A 23,222-nucleotide genomic window follows, 5' to 3' on the forward strand; every position below is an offset into this window, starting at 1 on the left:
TTAGAAATGCTTCCAATTAAAAAAAATTCTCACCTATATGGAATAAAAATTAGAAATGCATATTAGATGTGTCTTTGATCAGCCCTATACTTTATCATGCAGTAATCTAAAGACACGAGAGCAAGTTGTTTTTTTTTAAAAAAGACAAAGTTTCTTTATTTGGAAATCTTGATAGTTTCAAATATTTAGGCCCATTTAGTTCTAATATAAGTTCATCTTTATGGTTAAAAAGTAAAAGCAATATTCTTGTAATACTATGTAAATGTAAATGAGGACCTTTTTCTCAAAGCACTTCTCACACTCTAGGATTTACTAACACATTCCTTTCCTCTTAATAGGGGTTAATTGTTCAAGGCCAACAAAGAGCAGTTCTTCTGGATTTTGGTAAGAGAGAAAATTGGGGGATGCATTAGCAAGTGTGCCTGATGTAAGCAGCTAGACACAATAACCAGCAGTCACTAGCAGTGTGCCCGACACATTCAAGACGGAACCGGCATAGCTAAATGTGACTGGTGTGTGTATACGTTAAGAATCAAAACCTCTTAGAGCCCACAGCTCTGTGTGTTACACTCCGGGGGTTTTAATCATCAGCCCAATTAAATGGGTTAATTGCAGAAAGGAAAAAGAGCCACTGAAGGACATCTTACAGGCAGACCTCATTTTACTGTGCTTTACTTTACTGCACCTCAGATGCTGCATCTTCTACAAGTTGAAGGTCTGAGGCAACCCTGCATTGCACAAGTCTATCGGCACCGTTTTTTCAACAGCATGTGCTCACTTTGTGACTCTGGCACATTTTGGTAATTCTCCCACTATTTCAAACTTTTTTCATTATTACTATATTTGTTAAGGGGATCCATGATCTTTGATGTTACTTCTATGACTTGAAGGCTCAGCTAATGGTTAACACTTTTTAGCAATAGTTTTAAATTAAGGTATGTACATTGCTTTGTAAGATACAATGCTACTGCACACTTCACAGGCTACAGTGTAGCGTAAACATAACTTACGTGCACTGGGAAACCAGAACAAGTCATGTGATTCAGTTCATTGCAGTGTTTTGCTTTATTGCAGTGATCTGGAACCAAACTGCAGTTATCTCCAAGGTCTGCCTGTACACAAATCAGCTGGAATTCTTTAGAAAATTAACTCCATAATTAACTCTGTTACGCATATTTCCAGTGGATGCACAGGGACATTCACATGCAGCCTTTTAGTGTTGAATCGGACTTAGCTAAGTGATGGCACAAAACTGTCAGTGATACTGCCATAGTCCCCATACTTCTTTAACGTTCAAATTATGGGAGTTTTAATTTCGTCATGTTGCCTTAGAACAAGAGGACAGCTGGGCATTTTAGAACCAGTAATCACATTCCTTGCCTTCTCTTGGCCTTTAGTACTTCACCCAGGAGTACCTTTGTTAGTGTACTTGGCAAGACAAGTAAATTAGGACGTTAAAGGAAATTTTAATTTTCCTTTCCACACCATACACACCACGTTTCAGAATATGCGTGCTCATTTACTATGAGAGTTTGTTACAATCATAGTTTTTCATATTCTAGATGTGTTTACATTACTTGTACTTTAAGGCATTACTTTTCAAAAAGGGAAGAAGAGAAAAATAGGCACTTAAAACATTTTTACCGTTTCTGATAAAAAAATAATAGTTCAAATAATACTAGCAGCTTAATCATAAAAATAGATTACGGCTTTTATCAGTTAATGCTGAGTATTTCAATTTTCTTGCCAATAATAATAATAAGATATTTGTATGTCATAGGATGAGTATAATAATTGCATGATGTTTTGACCTAATATTGAAGAACTGCAGTACTTCCTGAAAGCATGATTTAAAGGATTTTTAAGCATTTGCTGAGTCTGCCTTTAAATTCTTCTAAGTATCACTAACAAAGATAGTATGACAAGTAGGGTGTTCTTAAAGCTATTTAGAATAACAACTTATAATATTTTAAGGTAACCTGAATAATCAGTGCAAATTTTGCTTCAGTGTAGAATTTTCCCTGGCAGAAACTGTTTTAAGTATGTGACCCAAATTCTTCCATATACTGAAAAGCAAGAATGTTGCTGTGTGTGATTATGCAGGGTGAAGGTGTTGGTACACATGAAAAACCCAATCATGACCCACTGAAAACTTGAGATCCTGATTTTTAAATACCATCAAGATAAGAGAAGCAGACTTGATCACTGTGAAATCAGTGCCCAGAGACAAGTTATTCCTGAAGGCCAAACTGGGAAGGAAGACATCAGAAATGGGTTTCATCACGTGGGCAGAGCTTGCTAATATAAGTTCCTTTTCATCTGCCCCTCCCTCTGTCCCCAGATGTGAGATTTCCTAGGCAGAGCAGAAAGATACTTTCTCTCTGGTAACAATACTTCCTCTAGTACTCCAGCCTCCCTGACAGAGCCATGTACAGTCTCCTATTATAGGCAGTTTTACAACTGCAGGCCACATACATATGTATATATATAGACTTGGAGATTTTAGAATGGCATTTATGGTTGGGGAACTAGTATTTCATGACATGTTTCACTTAAATGAAATACTACTTACAAGCAGCTGTCTGGAATGCCCTTTTACATGGCCGAGAGGCAGGACTCATGCTATAGGATACGGCAGTGCTACTACCATTTTAAACATGCAGCTTCCAGTGGGCTGCTTTCAGAGCTACTTAAAAAGTATTATTTTAAATATGGTTGGAAACTGTAAGAAAACTGTTAGGATTCCACATAGTCTTTTGGCTCAAGGACTCAGGGTTACCTGTTATTAAACCCCTTTTGAGAACCTCTTCGTTGTTCAGTAATGAATGTTCAGTGAGCTGGGAAAGGTGCAGTCTTGAAGTCCTGAGGTAATGGGTATTAGATTCACTGGGCTAACAAACTGCAAAAATCTCTGAATACAGCAGAGGAAGTTTAATAGTGTAAGTCAATTCTATCAGTGTTTTTATTAACTTTATCAACTTATCACTGATGGTATACATTAGTGCCCTGTTGAAAGGAGGACTAAATTTTGGCAAAATTTAGGAGATTCTCTGAGGAACCAACCATCTATGCCTCCAACAACTCTTAAGGAGCCAATTTACGTACTATGCAGTCTGTTGATGTTCTGCTACATTGTAACTTTCAACACTGGAGCTGCAATCGGCTTTCTAGATGTCAACTGTACTTAGAGTCTACCAGAATCTGAGCGATCTGAAGAGGTAAGGATATGAGGAATACTTTAGTCCAAAAGCCTTTAAAACAAAACAACAAAACAAAAAACCATCAGACCATATACTGTATACTTCTAAAGTGAATTATGCATAAAAGTCTGTGCAAATTACAACATATATTGCAGTAACATTCTCAAAAAATCCTAGTATATTTTAGCATTAAGTTATATAAAATACATCTTTATAAAAGTACAGATTTTTTTTGAAGTTTAAATTATACTCACTGAAACAGGCAGCCAGGCTCACTTTTTAGTACTAAAATAAGGTTTTTATCAATCTAAATTATTGCTTAGTCCTATGGAGCCATCAGAAACCTGTAACAAAGAAAAATCAAGTCCTATTTCTTAAGGAAACGTGCCCTAAAAATTCAGCTGTCATTAAATTAGTCTTTCTGAAGATTTTCAACAGGCATCGTCCATACAACTGTTAACTGCTATCCATGGCTTGGTTTGTCAGGATCCAAAATTGAGTCTGGTTGTAAAGTCCCTACTTGAGCCAGGAAGCTGTTAGTTTGTTGTCCCCAGTCATAGCAGTCTGGAGCAAAACTTGAAAAGAGAGAGAGAGATTTCAGTGGCGTGAAACATTATGCTGACTGTGGACGACATGCCAATTTTAGGTGGACAGAACTAGGGTTTTGTATAAACCAGACAATCCCGAAGCTGTTGAAAGCTTCTTGAAGCCCGTTTTCCCACTCAACAGCGCTGTGCACAGTGGCTAGAAGACCACCCACAACACCTGAACGCTGTACAGCCCAGAAGTGTAGTGATACTGCAGCCAATCACTGTGTATAACAAGACGCTTTAGCAACAAATTGTATCTGAATCCTAATGGAGAGTATAGCTCACTACCTGTGTTTCTGTTTTTTTTTAACATCCTTACTGGAGTATAATTGCTTTGCAGTGGTGTGTTAGTTTCTGCTTTTTAACAAAGTGAATCAGTTATACATATGTTCCCATATCTCTTCCCTCTTGTGCCTCCCTCCCTATCCCACCCCTCTAGGTGGTCACAAAGCACCGAGCTGATCTCCCCGTGCTATGCGGCTGCTTCCCACTAGCTATCTATTTTACGTTTGGTAGTGTATATATGTCCGTGCCAGTCTCTCACTTTGTCCCAGCTTACCCTTCCCCCTCCCCGTGTCCTCAAGTCCATGCTCTAGTAGGTGTCTTTATTCCCATCTTGCCCCTAGGTTCTTCATGACCTTTTTTTTCCCCCTTAGATTCCATATATATGTGTTAGCATACGGTATTTGTTTTTCTCTTTCTCACTTACTTCACTCTGTACGTCAGACTCTAGGGCCATCCTACCTGTGTGTCTTTGGACAAATAACTTCTGTGCCTTGATTTAAAAAAATTTTTTTTTCCTGTACCTCAATTTTATTATGTTAGAATGGGAGTAATATTGGTAACTACCTTGTTGGGCTTTTGTGAGTTAATACCTGTAAAATGTTTATAACAGAATATTACTATATAATTAGCTCTCAATAATGTACATTATTGTTGTTTTATCATTATTTTCCTGTGTAATGGAAAGGGGATCTTTTCTTCTTCCACAGAGGCAGTGAGGGCACCCTTAGCTGTGTCTCTTCCGGCACGTGAGAGGTTAGGGCTGCTCCAGCAGGTTACAGAGGGACATACATAGCGAACAGGCAATGCCGTGGGGACTGGAGAAGAGAACAGTTTTAGGGAAGAGAGATGGGACACCTTTTGACCTCAAAGGCCTGGAGTTCACTGACTACTTTCCCAATTATCTGTGTTCTTTACACCTGCTGGCTGGGTGGACTGTTCTCTCTTTTCCCCCCAGCACTATATTTTATTCTATCATCTGACCAGGATTTCTCTGCTCCCTGATCCACTGAGAAAGCAGGTATTCTCCCAGCTTTTTCTGACCCTATAACAAGGACTCCTTTCAGACCCCTTTTAAGGTTTTCTAAGGATTTTACTGTAGTAGTAAAGAGCAGAAAAGCAAGCATATCTTTATCATTTTGCCCCAGGGGGAAAAAGAATTTACCTTAATATGTAAGGGTAGGTCTTTAAATTCACAAAGGGTTTCATAAGATAAGCTTTCACTTCTAAAAAACAGCCTGAAGCTACCCTTTCACAGGAACAGTCCAGGGGTCCTGGGAGGATGGCAGAGTGAAGAGAGGAGCCTGGCAAGCACTAGGTCATCCCTTTCTGCCCCTCTCGCCCCTGCTGGCCTTGAGGGTCCCAGATTCACAGGTTGAAAGAAGGGACAGGATGATCACTGAGCAGTGGAGTGTGGCTGAAGCGTCCCTGGGCTGAAGAGTGGGAAGGGAATCCAGTAGCTACCCCACCTCCTGTTTGCAGACCACGACCATGGCCTTGGCAGAGGTCGCGAAGCGCATGATCTCAGGAGGTGGGTCTCGACTCTGGCTGCAGTTAGTCTTACTACTCAGATGCTTCCCCTACTTTTTCTGTTGGCCTCACCCTACCTCCAGCTCCGGGGTTTGATGCAGGCATTTCCGTTTAGTTTGAATCCATTTCATTGGCTCGGCCCTCAGCCTCCTAACCACGCCCCTCCAGCATGAACTAGGGTCTTACCTTCCCTGAAGTCCCTGAGGGGTAATGTTCCAGGCAAGGTCATCATCACTGTCGTATCTTCGAGGGTTGTCAAAGAAATAAGATCTGGGACCAAATCCATGGCTGGGGACCATTCCAGGGTTGGTCTACAAAGACAGTATAATGGTTCAGTGTATTTTCAGACACTGTGCCTTGCACGAGGCAAAGATAAATAACATCTCTTTCTTGCAAGAGACTAAAGATGCTCTATCCACCTGGATGGAGGCACTTGTTCAGCTGGAGTGTTCATTTCAGTTACTTTTTAATTTAAGAGGTATTAACTTTTTCTCATCAGTATGGACAAAATCTTCTTTCAGAGTTCTGCTTGCAGCAGTGAATGATCACCGTTTTAATCTCTTACAGAAAAATTAGACAATACCCAAATCAGCCAAACTAGACAGTCCCAAATTAGATATAAACCTGTATAATGATGTGGGCATTCACAACAAATTAAAATTATGAAATGATGAACTTTTGAGAGTTTCTTATCCAGTTTCTATAATCTGCCTCTCCTGTTTCTGTCCCCAAGCTGAGTTCACCTCTCAAAAAAAATTACAGCTGTCCACAGGGGACTGGTTCTAGGACCCCCCCCCCCCAACAGATACCAAAATCCGAGGATACTCAAGTCCCTAATATAAAATGATATAGTATAGTCAGTCCTCTGTATATGCGGATTTCGCGTTTGTGGATTCAACCTGGCATAAAATCCCACGTTTGTTTGACATCTTTGTACATATCATTAGTGGTCTTTTTTTTTTTTTTTGGCCACAGGGTGCAGCATGTGGGATCTTAGTTCCCCGATCAGGAACTGAACCCGCACTCCCTTCAGTGGAAGCACGGAGTCTTAACCACTGGACCACCAGGGAAGTCTCTAGTGGTCTATTTAAAAGTTAACCAATAGAGTATGAAAAAAGGTTATTATAGGATGGATATCTATATGTGAATTTCTGCTTTTCTAAGACTCACCTAGCCAAACATAGGAAGCAAAGCGGAACTTGTACAACGTGGGACACCTTCAAGTTTACTGTTTATAGCAGTTCAAGAATGTCTATACAAAGAATGAAGTTGGACCCTTACCTCACACATAAACAAAAAGTAACTCAAAATAGATCAAAGACCTAAAGGGAAGAGTAAAAATTATAAAACTCTTAAAATATAGGGGCAAATCTTCATGACCTACAATTTAGCAAAGGATTCTTAGATATGACACCAAAAACATGAGCAGCAAACCAAAAAAACAGATAAACTGGACTTCAAAATTAAAAACGTTTTTCCGTCAAAAGATACCATCAAGTGAAAAGACAGCCACAGAATGAAAAAATATTTGCAAATCATATATCTTTACAAGGGACATATCTAAAATATATAAAGGACTCATAACTCAATGGTAAAAAGACAATTTAAAAGTGGGCAGGGAGTTCCCTGGTGGTCCAGTGGTTAGGACTCTGCACTCACTGCTAAGCACCCAGGTTCAATCCCTGGTTGGGGAACGAAGATCCCACAAGCCATGCACTGCAGCCAAAGAAAAATAAATTTTTTAAAAAGTGGGCAAAATATCTGAATAGACATTTTTCCAAGGAAGATACACAAATGGCCCATAAGTACCTAAAAAATGCTTGACATCATTAGTCATCAGGGAAATACAAATCAAAAGCCACAGTGAGCTCTCTATCAGGGCATCCTGAATCAAAAAGATAGATAACAGGGGCTTCCCTGGTGGCGCAGTGGTTGAGAGTCCGCCTGCCAATGCAGGGGACATGGGTTCGAGCCCTGGTCTGGGAAGATCCCACATGCCGCGGAGCAACTAAGCCCGTGTGCCACAACTACTGAGCCTGTGCGCCACAACTACTGAAGCCCATGCGCCTAGAGCCCGTGCTCCGCAACAAGAGAAGCCACTGCAATGAGAAGCCCGTGCACCGCAACGAAAAGTAGCCTCTGCTCACAACTAGAGAAAGCCCACGCGCAGCAACAAAGACCCAACACAGCCAAAAATAAATAATTTTTTTTTAAAGGGATGAAAGACTTGAAACCATAAAACTCCTAGAAAAAACATAGGCAATAACGTCCTTGACATCAGTCTTGACGATTTTTGGATCTGACTCCAAAAGCAAAGGAAATAAAAGCAAAAATATACAAGTGGGACTACATGAAACTAAAAAGCTTCTGCACACCAGAGGAAACCATCAACAAAATGAAAAGGCAACCTACTGAATGGTAGAAAATATTGGCAAATCCTAGATCTGATAAGGGGTTGATATACAAAATATATAAAGAACTCATACAACTCAATAGCAAAACAAAAAACAAAAAAACCCACCACAATCTGATTTTAAAATGGGCAGAGGATCTGAACATTCTTCCAAAGAAGATGGCCAACTGGTTACATGAAAAGATGCTCAATGTCATTAATGATCAGGGAAATAAAAATCAAAACCACAATCAGTATCTCTGCATACCTGTCAGAATGGCTATAATCAAAAAAAAAAGTGTTGGCAAGGACGTGGAGGAAAGGGAATCCTTGAATCCACGTGCACTGCTGGTGGGAATGTAAATTGGTGCAGCCACTATGGAGGTTCCTCAAAAAATTAAAAACATTACTACCACGATCCAGCAATTTCTCTTCTGTATATTTATCTGAAGAAAACGAAAACACTAATTCAAAAAGATATATATACCCCCATGTTCACTGCAGCATTATTTACAATAGCCAAGATACGGGAACAACCCAAGTGTCCACCAATGCATGGATGGATAAAGAAAATGTGATAACACACACACAATATTCAGCCATAAAAAGAATGAAATCTCCTGGTAAACCATAATGGAAAAGAATATGAAAAAGAATACATATATGTATAACTGAGTCACTGCTGTACAGCAGAAATTAACACAACATTGTAAATCAACTATACGTCAATAAAATTTTAAAAGAAGAAAAAAGAATGAAATCTCGCCATTTGCAAAAATATGGTTGGACCTTGAGGGCATTATGTTGTGAAATAAGTCAACTAGAAAAAGGTCAATACCATATGATCTCACTTATATGTGGAATCTAAAAACAAAGAAACCCCAAGCTCACAAATACAGAGAACAGACTAGTGGTTGCCTGAGGTTGGAGGTGGGTGAAATGGGTGAAGAAAGTCAAAAGATACAAACTCCCAGTTATAAAATGAATAAGTCATGGGGATCCATGTACAACATGGTGACTATAGTTAATGCTGTATTGCATATTTGAAATTAGTTACAAGAATGGATCTTGAAAGTTCCTACTGCAAGAAAAAAAATTGATAAGCTATGTGTGGTGACACATTAGTTGGACGTATTGTGGTGATTTTGCAATATATAAAAACATCAAATCGTTACACTGTAAACTAAAACGAATATAATGTTATATCAGTTATACCTCAATAAAAACAAACAAAACAGCAAATAATAATGCAACTGTAAAGTGTCCTGACGCCAAAATGTTTGGGAACCACTGCTCTAGATAATACTCTAAACAGTAAATATATTCAAACACAATAGCCAAGTAACTCTATACACATACACACAGAGTGTGTTAAGGCTGACACGTTTCCCTGGACAATGAGACCTAAGAGTACAAATGAGACTATCCCTATTATTCTGTATTCACTTAATAAAATAGTACTTTGCTATTTTGTGCTTTTTTTTTGTTTGTTTTCTTTTTTGCTGTACGTGGGCCTCTCACTGCTGTGGCCTCTCCCGTTGCGGAGCACAGGCTCCAGACGCGCAGGCCCAGTGGCCATGGCTCACGGGCCCAGCCACTCCGCGGCATGTGGGATCTTCCCGGACCGGGGCACGAACCCGTGTCCCCTGCATTGGCAGGCGGACTCCAACCACTGCGCCACTGGGGAAGCCCAATAAAATAGTACTTTGAAACCCAACCAGGATGATTCTTTATACTATTTTTTTTTCTTTCATTTTAATCAACAGAGATGTGATGGAAAGAACACTAAATATCAAGAGAACAGAAAATAGTACTTTGAACAACAGTCTTTCACCCCTTAGGACTCAGATGTGCACTCTCTCCTTCAGGCTGCCTTGGGTTTAGGGAGTGTAGTTCCTAAGCCTCTGTCACACTAGGAAGTGGTGAGAAGGCCCACGGAGCCGAGGAGAAGCACAGTGAGCACAGGGATGTTAAGAGGCTCTTTCCAGAAAGCTTCAACTGTCTGTCTTCAGAGAAGGAAAGAAAACAAGGCACTAGACTCTGGCCTGGAGTCCCTTGCCCACCTTCCCCATGTTTCTCTGCCACTGATGGGGAAGCATTTGGGTCTGACTTTACAGAAGCCTCCAGGTGTTCCCAATGCCAGTAAAGGTCAGAGCACAGAACTGCTGTCCTAAAGCTAAAAATAATAAAAGGCGCGGAAACTGACTCTCAGATCTAGAAAACAGTGCCCACACACTCTGTCTTCAAGGGCCCATTGGTCAGGCTGTGCTTCTCCACTACCCACCCTGCTCCAGTATGACTTTTTTTTTTTTTTTCCTATTCCTGGCTCACTAGTGACTATCCAGAGATGAATAAGAAAACAAAAGACAAGATAAAACACAAAACAGGTTAGTTACTGTATCTATGCTTTCCCTGCCACCCACACTTTGCTTCCATTGGCCAAAAACCGTTCACTATATTTTTCTGTGGGCTTCACAGATGAGTGATTCAAAATCCTACCACTAGTTCCTATGGATGGGCTAATTCAGGGAGCAAAGCTTCCAGGAGCCTCCCCACTCCACCGGGTTTGGCATTTTTCTGCCCCGCCCCCATAAAGACATTTATATGAAGCTGGTTGAGCAGAAACGTGACCAAATTGGGGGAGTGACTTTAGCATTCTTCACAATAAGGCTGTATCTCCCCATCACTCCACCCCCTAATCACCATCCAGCACAACACAGAGGTGAAGAGCTGAATTACCATTCTCTATTTTCCTTTGCTAAAATAAAGCTTCCACCTTTGGTTCACAGCAAGTCAAGTCTCAAATACTAGTGAGGTGGCTGTTTCATTAGAATAAAAAGTTAATCGCTATCTCCAGGCCTCAAGATGCAACTTAAATTTTTTTTTTTGTAAAATAAAGCTAAACCGAAAAACAAATTTCCCTCAAAAGATAATTAAGGGAAAAGAAAGCCTCAATTAAATAGACAAGAAACTTTTCATATCAGAATAGGATGGAAGAGGCTCTCTATTGAAAAATCTAAGAAAAACTTCCAACTGTATGCTTTGTGATTAGAATTAGGACGTTTTCTGCAAATACAAAGTGGTTTACTTACAAGGTCCTTCGTAGAATTTCTAACTCGAAAGAAGTAGACCACTAAGGTGGTAGGTAAGAGTTCCCACACAAAGAGGACCACTCCGAATACTATGTATCCGGCATCTCCCAGCTGATTCTTCAAGTCTGCCTGTTGAAAAGAGAAGAAAATAAGAGAGTCGCTAGCTTGAGAGCAGAGCAAATAAGTTTGATGCGATTCTTTCTAACATGACAGAGACTAATAAATCTAATACAGTGTAATTCTTTCCCCCAAAAATGTGCATGTTGAAATCAGATACTACTAATGGTCCAGACCTCAGGTGGGGAGTTATTTGAATCAGACAGGATAGATAATTATCTTCTCCAAAATATTCAAAGACAGATACTGCCAATCTCTGAGGTTTTATTCCTACACCCTCCAAGAACCTTCCTTACATCCAAATTAAGTCTCTAAGCTGATTTTCTTTTCTTCAACAACTGAGTAATGAGAATGTTCTGTTGCCTTCTCACGATTCTTAAGAGCAGCGTATCGTGTGTTACCCTTGGTCTCATCCTTGGGATGAACGTGTCAGTTTTTAAACTTCTCTTCACATTAACCACATCCTATGATTTACCCTTTAAAGCTTTACTGCAGGCTAGATTGTCTAGAAAAAAATTCTCTTGAGTCCAGGATGTTAACCTGCCGGACCCGTGAGATGGCTGAGTGGATGTGGCGTAGCAGTGCTCTCCTCTCTGTAGGGCAGAGGGAAGGTGTGTGAGGTTGTCTCTGGGCAAGTCGATCAGAAAGGCCATCATTTCAAAGGAAGACTGCACCAACATCAAACCATAAAGGGCCAATCCCGTGAACGGAATCCTTTCGCCTTCTCTACTACATCGCGTGTAAAGTACAGTAACCGAACCAATCAGGCTCTCCTTCGGAAAGATCACTCTCACTCTGCATCTCAAATTCTACTTACATGTCTCAAAAGTGTGTTGTGTGTGCTTCTTCCATTCTACATAAATAACCCGCAACTCGGGGCCGTCTGTTTTGCTTGCTCCTAGATCATTTTGGTTGCAACACATAGATCTAGATGTGTATAAATAAATAGATATCCCCAAAACAACAGAATTTTTTAAATTGTGATATTTTAAGTTCGTTATAATTATAAGCTCTTAATTGAAAGAAACGTTGAAATAATTATTTTGTTTTAAAACCAAATCTCTGTTGTTTAATGGGGACAGAGTCTCAGTTTGGGAAGATGAAGTTCTGGAGATGGATGGTGGTGATGGCTGTACGACAGTGTCAATGTACTGAATGCCTCTGAACTGGACACTTACAAATGATTAAAACGGTCGATTGTGTTGTATATTTTACCACAATAAAAATCCTCGATGTATTATGAGTAAGTTTCTAGTTTATCATTGTTGAACGTTTAGATCTTTATGTGTTTGATTTCTCACAACAGGACAGAGCTTCAGCAGTGCTTCGCCCACCTTCCCCCCATCCTATATTTGTGCTGTTCGTTTGGGTGAGGGGCGGCGGTGTTCATTGTGGCGGTTTGTATCCTTTCTAATTATAACATCTTGCATGTGCCTCTTCTGGATTTCATCTTGTCCTCACAGTTTTAACTTATCATGGTCATTTTATTCTTTCCTCCAGAGTCACAATTCAGTGCAAAGTTTGAGCACTGTTGGGATTTTAGAAGTGGATTTGTCTAGAGTTGCGTATTCAGTGTTTTTCCAGGAACATCTCAAGGAGCGTTTGCCATTCAATCCAATAGACTCCTACTACAGACGTTTCTATTTCTTTGTTGTAATGGCTTATCTGCGTGGCTGTTTTCCTCAGCAGACACAAACTCCTACTGGGAGGCTTAGGTCTGTTCTTTTTTGTGTCCCCAGCACTTTGCCCAGGGCTGGAGACAAAGAATCGATATTTCTCAAATGAGAAAACACTAATTCTCATTCTTTTTTATTTTGAGCTTTTGCGAAGATGGATGCCATATTATATTTCACTACCTTTGTTCGTTTGTTTTATAATTTATGAATTTCTAGAATACATTATAAAAAACAAAGAGTTTCATATTGAGATATAAAATGGGCTCTTACTAACACCTTAATATTCTTGGTCACGTTTGTCTAGATTTCCTCAAATGCTATTAGTTTACATGCTCCATTAAAAAAAAACTTCAGGGGAAAAAAAAAAAAAAAAAAAAAAAAACACGGGTTCGTGCCCCAGTCTGGGAAGATCCCACATGCCGCGGAGCGGCCGGGCCCGTGAGCCAAGGCCGCTGAGCCTGCGCGTCCGGAGCCTGTGCTCCGCAACTAGAGAGGCCGCAACAGTGAGAGGCCCGCGTACCGCAAAAAAAAAAACAAAAAAACAAAAAAAAAAACAAAAAAAAAAATCTTCATAATTTTATGTATTTTCTGAAACCTGGATACAATGTTTTTACCTTTGCAAATTTCACCCTTTAATAACATCATATTACATTTATATGAAAGCACTTAAAAAATTTAAGTACTACTTGACAAAAGCCCCAGAAAGTCAAAAGGAGAAGTGTGTGTGTGTGTGTTTCCTAGTTTTCTCAGAAGACATGTGAGCTGGAATAAGGCAGGAACTATGATCCCACTTTACAGGTGAGGGTACAGACACCACCCAGGTAAGTGATTCTCAAGGTCACCCAGCTATTTAGCGGCAGAATCAAGGAGCTTACACCTCTCTGCCACGTGGGATGCTGCAAAGCAAAGAGCCACCGATCAGGTGGCCCTCATCGGCGCCCACTGACCTGGTCTGACACATTGTACCAGTCGTAATCAAAGGAATGGACATTCTTGCTCTGAGAAAACGACAGGATGAACAGGTTGTAGCAGGCTCGGGAGGCGTAGAGCAGGATGACGGTCACACCGACGGCAGTCACCTGACACACGGAGGAGCCCTGGAAGAGAATGAGCCATGAAGGGGGCACCTGTTCCGGGCCCTGGACCCCAGCCCCCTCCCAGAACACGGGCTGTGTTCGGACCTGCTAAAGCTTCGATCTCAGAGGCACTGCCGTCTCCTCCAAGCTTCTCCTCCACCCTCAGACCTTAAACCCAACTGCAAACCTCACCTCACACCACACCCATCCCAAACTTCAAATTATCTTCATAGAGATGCTTCAAAATCTGGGACTTGATCTGGAGATGCCTGAAAACAGGAGCCATTTGCCTAAGGCCTGGGTTTGGAAGAACAAGAAAGTCAGATGGCTTATTTGGTTAAATCTCTAAACGCCGCTGGCTCAGCTCCAAGGACCCTCTCAGCTTATGAGCCCAGCGCCCGGCCCCTGGCTTGAGGATAACAAAACCACCTCAGAGGGATGGCGGCTGGCAGACAGCGCTGCTATGGACAGTGGCTCTGGGCGGTGAGCACTTCCTCAAGACCCAGCATCCTCTAGGCAGGAGTGCTGGAGTCCCCACGTGACTCAGGGCTTGCAATTCTGTGAAAATGCGTCATCTGTGCCCCCATTTATGAAGCTATCAATTTCCAAAAGTCAGTTAGATGACCCCTGGCTAGAAACGGTTAACTAAAAACCTGACATCGATTTTTGAGTTTTGTGTTTGAAAGTCATTAACTAAATCTAAGCTAGTGTTTTATTTTGCCAGTGGTAGTTTATTATTAGCTTGTTTGCCATAGGGGTCATCTGAATGGTACTTTGACAATCTAAACTGTGACCCCTCCTATAAAAATCATAATCCTGTCTTTAAAAAGCCTTCGCTAGCCCTTATACACGAGACACTATAAATAATAAAGTCAGGCAAAGTGACGTTTAAAATTTGCCAACTTTTCTCAATCAGAAAACAACGCTGCCACAGTAACTTCTGGGATTCGGCAAGAGTTCAGTCACATCACAGGACGCCCTGATGAAGGCTTTGTATTTTTGAAGTTGGAGGCGCAGACTTTAATCTACTGATCACTCCTGAAGACACAGGATCGTGGAAGGCACGGCTGCTCAAGTCTTCAGACCAAAGATGTTACAGCCACACGGGCTGCGAGGCAAGGAAGGCAGGGGGGTGCCCCGGGGCACAGCATCACTGAATTTCCGAAGCAGAGGAGCTGTGAAATCACTCAACTGCTTTACACATGAGAAAACCCAGGCTCCGTGGGGCGACACGCTGGTGGGCCTGGGGTCCTGCGGCCAGCCAGAGACCAGGGCGTCTCTCCTGACCTCCACTCGCCACCAGGCTTCTCAGTGAGGGAGAGTCGGGGACCAGGCTGGTGAGGGGCACCTCAGAATCCCTGCTCCAGGTAGTGGACCTGCCCCTCTTTGTTTTTGGGTTTTTTTGCAGTACACGGGCCTCTCACTGTTGTGGCCTCTCCTGTTGTGGAGCACAGGCTCCGGAGGCGCAGGCTCAGCGGCCATGGCTCACGGGCCCAGTGGGATCTTCCTGGACTGGGGCACGAACCCACGTCCCCTGCATCGGCAGGCGGACTCTCAACCACTGCGCCACCAGGGAAGCCCCCCTCTTTGTAACTCTGGGGGAAGAAAAGGAGAAGACAGGAACCCTAGGGTGGGGGGCACAGCAGCTAAACAAGAGGACGGGCAGGAGCTGCCCTCTCCCAGTGTACGGTCAGCCCACTCAGGGTGGCTGTTCTCTTGCCCTCTGTCCATCCCCTGCCTGACCAGGGCCCGCTCACCTACACCTACTCACAGGACTGACCTGCCTACATACTTGCTCCCAGGGCCCAGCTGGTGATTGTTCTTATCAAGGGGGCGGTGAGGGGCAGGCCCCTCTGCTGGTTTCCCTGGTAACTAAGGAGCCCACCGGATGTCAATCCCCCCACCTTAACTGGTAATCTCCCCTTCCCCCGCCTCGGGAGCGAAGACCACCACCAAGTCCTGCCTGCGGTCCACAGCACTCGGTGGGATGTTTCTGCAGGACCTTGCTTCACACGTGTAAGCTCCCCCATCTATTAAACCACTGCTGACTCCGGGCTCTTTCTTTGGTCTTGAAGCTGGTTATGCACAGGGATTGTAGGTCTGTGGGCTGCAGCCCAACACACAGCCTGTCTGGCTCCATCTCTGAACTGTCACCATGAGAGGCCTGATGTCCTGAACCCCAGGAGCAGTTCCCTCTCTTAAGGGGGACCCTCTCATGGACACAGCCAAGGCAGGGGTGAGCCTGGATCTGAGTCTCCCTGCACTACGACAGGGTGGTGGAGAGGAGAGACCCCAGACCCCGGAGCCAGGCTGCAGAGACCAAATCTTGGCTCTGCATCTCCTGGCTGTGTAACCTGGGGTGAGCCTCTGACCTCTTTTTGCCTCAGTTTCAAGTGAGTGATACCTACTCCCATAGAGTTGTGAGGGTTACGGTCGTTTCCACATGCAGAGCGCTTATAAAAGTGCTGGGAACGCAGGGAACACTAGATGTGTGTTTCTGTTAATATTAGTGGCACAATCAATGTCACTGGTCCTTTAAAATGTCACTTAAACCGCTGTATCCATAAACCAGAGTCTTAGCTCTCTGCCAGTAACTCTGCACACCCCCATACGCCGCAAGCCACCCAGAGCCAACTCTTCTCACATACATAATTCAAGGAACTACAAGGCTTCCTGTTTTGGCAACCACAACCCGGCTCATCATTCGCAGGGGGTCAGGTGTGAGAGGCATTGGTTGAGTTCTGTTCGCAAACCAGGGAACTCTTCTGAGAACCAGGGGGAACCAGCGGGATCTTGACCACATGTCCACCTTACCTTAGACTCCAAGTAAATGTTGGCTAAGGACATCTTGGAGATTTTGTAGAGACAGATGGACAGGGAGACGGCACACAGCACGAAGAGTGAGTCGTTGATGGCCACACGCACGGAGACGATCCCTTTCCTCTCCCAGGTGCCCGTTTTCACCAGCACTGCACAGGTTAAATTCACCAGCAGGAAAACGAGGCTGATGAAGAGCGAGGCCAGGTAGAGGGGTAACCTAGTAAGGACCAGAGAAGAGACTGAAGCCACCCTTCCACGCATGCTGCCAGTACATTCTAGATCAATCCACAAGGAAACTGTGATTTTTTCTTTTTTCTGGTTAAATGCTAGAAGCAGAACATGCCAAAGTTAACACTTAAGAGCTCAGAGTTTGGGGCTGGTAGATGCAAACGATTACATTTAGAATGGATAAACAACAAAGTCCTACTGTAGAGCACAGGGAACTATATTCAATATCCTGTGATAAATCATAATGGAAAAGAATATAAAAAGAATGTGTATATGTGTATAACTGACCCACTTTGCTGTACAGCTGAGACCGGCACAACATTGTACATCAACTATATTTCAATTAAAAAAATCAAAAAAAAGAAAAAAAAAAAAAGAGCTCGGTCTTTGGAGGGTTCCCAATCTAAAAGATGAATCAACTACAAACTGTGCTCTCAGGAAGGTCCTTTACCCGAGCCCCGCTTCCCCTGTCCCTGGGAGGCTGTGAGGATCAGAGGGGCTGTATGTACATGGGCTGATGCACCTGCTACTCACAAGGATGCAGAGAGCAGAGCCGGGCTCAGAGGCAGGGCTGGGTGTCGGGGAGAGTGGGAAGCATCCTGCACTCTGAGCACCTGGGCAAGATCGCCCTGGGTGAGCCTCAGTGTCACCATCCGAACGCAGACTAAATAATACCCACCTTGCTGGCTGTTTTTGCAGATCAAGTGAGATAATGCTTAAAAAGGATTTTAGGGAATTTCCTGGTGGTCCAGTGGTTAGGGCTCTGCGCTTTTCACTGCCGGGGGCCAGGGTTCCACCCCTGGTAGGGGAAGTAAGATCCTGCAAGTGGCGCAGCCGAAAAAGAAAGGGTTTTACCACCCCCTCAAAGTCATCGAGTCTGGGCAGCACCCCCTTTTGCGTGGGAACACTCACTAGTGGACAGTCTGCAGTGATTAAGACTCAGCCTCAGCACTTTCCCTGGGCCGGAAGGGGACAGGCCACGCCACTGGCCGTTTTTTATTTTTTTTTTCGGTACGCGGGCCTTTCACTGTTGTGGCCTCTCCCGTTGCGGAGCACAGGCTCCAGACGCACAGGCTCAGAGGCCAGGGTTCCACCCCTGGTAGGGGAAGTAAGATCCTGCAAGTGGCGCAGCCGAAAAAGAAAGGGTTTTACCACCCCCTCAAAGTCATCGAGTCTGGGCAGCACCCCCTTTTGCGTGGGAACACTCACTAGTGGACAGTCTGCAGTGATTAAGACTCAGCCTCAGCACTTTCCCTGGGCCGGAAGGGGACAGGCCACGCCACTGGCCGCTTTTGTTTTTTTTTCGGTACGCGGGCCTTTCACTGTTGTGGCCTCTCCCGTTGCGGAGCACAGGCTCCAGACGCACAGGCTCAGTGGCCATGGCTCACGGGCCCAGCCGCTCCGCGGCATGTGGGATCTTCCCGGACTGGGGCACGAACCCGCATCCCCTGCATCGGCAGGCGGACTCCCAACCACTGCGCCACCAGGGAAGCCCCCACTGGCTGTTTTTGACTTGTGGTTTCTCAGAGCTACACGCCGCCTACGTGACGCCTACGTGACCTGTGCAAGGTCTAGAGAGAGGTTTCTCAGATTTACCAAAACCGAAATCAGTTCAAGTTTCCCTCTAGGACTGTCCATATCGTGTTTACTTCAGGTAAATATCACTCAAGAGGCAAATAAGGAACAGACTGGTTTGGCTCAAAAATAGACCATTTAAGTTGAATATGTCCGCAAGTCCCAAAGCAGAAAACCAGCAACTAAAAGCGGGCTTGAAGCTAGAAGGTAGTGTTGGGGTCTTCCAAAGCCATCACAGACTGGGTCCTGGTCCCAGCTCCAGCCATCAGCCACTGACAGTAGCCGGTGCAGTGACTGCTGGGAGGCGAAGCACAGCGATGGGGCAGCTGCAGTTTGCTTTCCTGCCATCAGATGTCAGGGTGATGGAATAAACCCCCCACTTACCCAAGCTAATCTGAATGGGATTTTTTATGTCTTGCAATGAATGATTTACTATCCACTGGCAAAGGCTCTCACGTACTTTTTCTACCAAAGGAACTTGGCCTACCCCACCCCTCCTCAGCCTTCAGATCTTAGCTCAAACATCACTGCTTCCAAGAAGGCTTTCCTGACACCTCCTGCACCCCCAGCCCTCACCAGACGCACACGATCAGGTCTCCCTGAGGTCCGCTTCCCGGTCCCCCCCACTTGAACTTCGCAGACTTATCACCAGTTTATATTGAAGCATACGGACAGTGATCTGACCACATGCTGCTTCTACCCAGGCAGTTCGCTCCACGAGGGTCGAGATTTCGGCTCTTTCCTTCCCCCGTCTATCCACACTGTATACCGCAGGAGCTCAATAAATGTCAAGGAGGAAGAGAGGGAAGGAGTCAGCCAGATGAAATGTGCACTCTGAATCCAGGAAGCGGCAGCTGACTAAACGAGGGCTGCCCTTTCTCTCCTACACACGCTACTGCAGCAGATACTAGAGCCTCCCCCTTCTTGTGGAGACAATCTAAACTTGAGGGACTGACTCTTTCAAAGTTAGAGAGAAAGAACCGCGGTTCTTCCCACCCGAGCCCTGTGCTGGGGGGCCGAGGTAACAAGATGGACAAGAGGTGGCCCGGGTCCCCTGCTCAGGGTGGCCGGGAAGACACTGGAGGGACGGACAAAGCACACGGAACACAGAGTATGATCGGTACAAAGTCAGAGATGCAGGAAAGAGTATGCTTCGTTCGGGCTGAAGGGTGTTTGTAGGACTGAGCACCAGCCCTGCAGGGGAGACAGACGGGGGTGGGAGAGAGACCGGAGGGGTGGGCAGGACAGCCGGGGAACACTCGAGGTTGATAAGCAAAGGAGTGACCGACGTGGCCATGTCTGTCTTTGAGAAAGACGGGCTGGCAGAGCAGGGAAGGGGTGAAGAGCCCGCAGTCGGCAGACAACGGCCCAGGGGAGATGAGCAGGGAGGCATGCCAGAAGCAGGGGGACGGGGGGCCGTGGGGATGGACACAGGGTGATGCCATTAAAGGAGATGAGAGATGTGCACAGGGGTGGTGAGAGCTGCCGCCCACCGGCCCAGGGCAAGGTCCAGCGTGACCCTCGCCCCTGGAGTTGTGCCACGTGAGGCTGGCAGTGGGCAGCTCTTTGAAAGCTCAGAGATCCATCTTCACGTGTAGTCACACATTCAAAGCTTTTCACACAGAAACAGGTTTGGGGCGGGGGGATGCACGTGAATTAGTTGCCAAGGACAAGTTCCTTTATAGGACGTGATCACTAATCCAGGCCCTTGCAATCCACCTCATCTGCTCTGTACCATGTTCTCACGGTGATGGGGGAAATCAGGGGCATGGAGAGAGAGACAAAGGCAGGACCAATGGGGAGTCACCAAAAATCTGCATTCTGGTTCCTCGAAAGCCCTATTTTTTTATTGTTTTATTATTATCTGCTGTGCTTTTGTGAAGAACACAATTTAGAAACATCCAGAACACTCTGGAATCAGCCCTACCGTTCCCAGCCCCTTGGTGGTATGTGCGTACGCTCTGTATACACGTGACGGCGATGAGCCTCCGGAAAAAGCACCATCTGGACATTCAGCTTTTCCAGAGGACTCCTCCTGGGTATTGTTTTAAATACTATGGTGGATATAAATTCTTACTACTCTTTACTACAGTAAATAATACAGGACCCCTAGAGGACACTGGGGACAGGGAAAGCAAAAGCCAACCAGGCCTAGCTCACCACCCAGACACACTGCTGGTGTGTGCCCCCGGCCACCCTCTCTGTCTTGAATGGTCACACGACAGCCACCGAGCCTCCGCTCCCCCCATACCCTCCCCAGCTCTGCTCCCATCTGCTGGGCGTGACCCAGAGGGCTTGGGTCACAGAGCCATGACACCAGGCGGGTCCTTGGCTGCTCGGGGCTGCCATGTCCTCCCTCTGTAAAACGGAGCTGATCCTTCCTTCCTGCCTCAAAGAGCCGCCATGAGAATTCAAGGGACCCTGAGCTTCTTCTCTGACATCACCCAGGGAGCAGTGAGGCCTCACCCTCGTCAAGAGCAACTTCTAGAAAAAGGCGTCACCTCTTGCCCCATCACCTCCTCCGCAGGTACCCCTGCTGCCTCAAGTCCTCCCACCACCTACTCACTGACCTCAAAGATGTGACCCTCGCCCCATCCTTCCCCCGTCTGAGCCTGTCCCTGGAGGCCCCTGGTCCCTCTTCCCCCTCTTCTTCCCCGAGGGTGACAGCACCTATGGCTCCTGCTCTGCACCCTATTCCTCGGGAAACACGTTCCCTCCTCTGGCCTCAGTTACAGCTCCTGTACGACCATGTTCAAAAGCGCTTTTCTCACCAACCGGACCATCCCCTCAGTGGACGACGCTTAGAATTACCTCCGGCCTGCATTCCAAGATGTCAACAGTGGCTGCGTGGGAAAGACCCTCTTCCTGAGGCCTGATGTCACCACGGAGGACGTGTGTTGGCTCTGTGCCGAGAAGTTCCAGGGGGCCGACCCCGAGGAGTACAGGGCAGAAGAGCCCACCGCCTCCTAGGAGACACGTGAGGCTTCCCAGTGGTGCATCCAAAGAGAGGAGGTAGGAACCTGGCCTCTGGCTTCCACGTGCTCGTGCTTGAAAAGCAGTCACCTCCTTGGGGACCGCTCGGTTCAGTGATGGAGCCATCCACAGGCCGACGTGGCCAAGGGCACCTTTAGCCACGACACCCAAGCAGGGTAGCTGAGGTTCATGTCACAGTAGGATCCATCCTTCGGAGCTGGAGAATTGCATCTGATGGTTCAGGTGCCCCAAGATCGTTTGCTGCCTATGCCCAGCCAGGTTCTGGGTTGGCTCACATGTATGTATACGTACTAAATAAACATTTAAGGGACAAGTTCTTGAGTCCAACAGCAGGCTTCTGAGAAGCCTGTCCAACGCGGCGCATGAAAGACCTCTCAGTTCAGTGTCTCCATCCATTCCCCCCTCCCTCCCTTCCTTCCTTCTTTTTTTAATGAAGAGCCTTTGTGTTTTTATATCTTTCATAGAAATTTTTATAGCAGTTGCAGGTAAACTGTCAGGATTGGTTTTTAAAATATTTTTGTAACTTTAAGATATTCTATAATTATGCAGGTGATTTTAACATTTAATATGCATGTGATTTTAACATTTAATATGCAAAAAGAAATCTCTTGCTGGATTTGAGAGTACTGCATTTTAAAAGTCTCTCTTCTGTAACCGGATGTTTGGGCAACTTTGTGGGGAGAGACTGCTGGGTTTCTTACAGCCATGTATTACTGACACTGGCCACAGAATGCCTTTGGAAATCTGACGTACTGTTATCACCTTATTCACGCTCAGTGGTATCGCATTGTTTTGTGTTTTCACCAAGTGATGCTGAGGATGAGGAAAGAAATGAATGTAGAGAGAGGTCGAGAGGGAAATACAGACGCTAACAGAGGACTGAGGGGTGGAGTCTGCTGGTTCAGGCTCCTTGAAGGAAGTGGGAAAAGGAGATAGAAGGAACCACCTATGCTGAAAATACTGTGAATATGCAGTGAGATTTGCAGAATCTGTCCCATGTTATTTGCTTTCGGAAGCAATTTTGAAAACCCCACGAGGAAGAAAACATAAGAACAATGCTTTTTTTTTTCCTTTTCCACATAAAACAAACGGCATCAAATTATTTTCGGCAGAAACCACATAATGTGAGTTTCATTGAGTTAAATAAACTCAATGAAACTCACATTACGTGAGTTTGGAAAGGAGTTTGCAAATGCACCAAAAAGCCCACCTGTGTTGTAGAATGTGTGGTGAAGTTAAATTTCTGTTTTACGAAACCTCCTTGGGCGGGGGGCAGTTTGCACAGAGGATGAGGGTCTCGTATCAACGTAACACAGGTAGTTACAAAAACATGTTATTGTACTGTGTAAAGATGCATAGTCATCTAATTTGGTTGGCTTTGTACCTTGTCCCTTTCTAAGCTTTTGCTGTACATCTAGAACCCTCAATACATACCGTGTCGTACTTCCTTTTGTAAATGATTTTTTAATGGAATTTTGCACATAATACATTATAATACTGTATGATAATCATCTGTGAAAATAATCCTTGAAATATTTTTTTTTTTAAAGCGCTTGTCGGGCTTCCCTGGTGGCGCAGAGGATGAGCCTCTGCACATCCGGAGCCTGTGCTCTGCAGCAGGAGAGGCCACAAAAAAAAAAAAAAAAAAAA

General features: G+C 44.8%; 1 protein-coding gene across 1 annotated transcript in view; it reads right to left on the reverse strand.

Moving 5' to 3' along the window:
- Nucleotides 1–1,046: 1,046 nt before the first annotated feature.
- Nucleotides 1,047–23,222, reverse strand: part of GPR137B (G protein-coupled receptor 137B) — a 46,332-nt gene continuing 24,156 nt past the window's right edge. The window contains exons 3-7 of the mRNA XM_024761488.1: nucleotides 16,770–16,992; nucleotides 13,827–13,976; nucleotides 11,087–11,215; nucleotides 5,789–5,913; nucleotides 1,047–3,775 (exon numbers count right to left, since the gene is read on the reverse strand). Coding sequence (XP_024617256.1) covers nucleotides 3,664–3,775; nucleotides 5,789–5,913; nucleotides 11,087–11,215; nucleotides 13,827–13,976; nucleotides 16,770–16,992 — 739 coding nt within the window. The 3' untranslated portion in view covers nucleotides 1,047–3,663. The remainder of the gene's footprint in view (nucleotides 3,776–5,788; nucleotides 5,914–11,086; nucleotides 11,216–13,826; nucleotides 13,977–16,769; nucleotides 16,993–23,222) is intronic.

This window comes from Neophocaena asiaeorientalis, unplaced genomic scaffold, assembly GCF_003031525.2.
Source record: "Neophocaena asiaeorientalis asiaeorientalis breed wild unplaced genomic scaffold, Neophocaena_asiaeorientalis_V1.1 scaffold166, whole genome shotgun sequence".
NCBI lineage: Eukaryota > Metazoa > Chordata > Mammalia > Artiodactyla > Phocoenidae > Neophocaena > Neophocaena asiaeorientalis.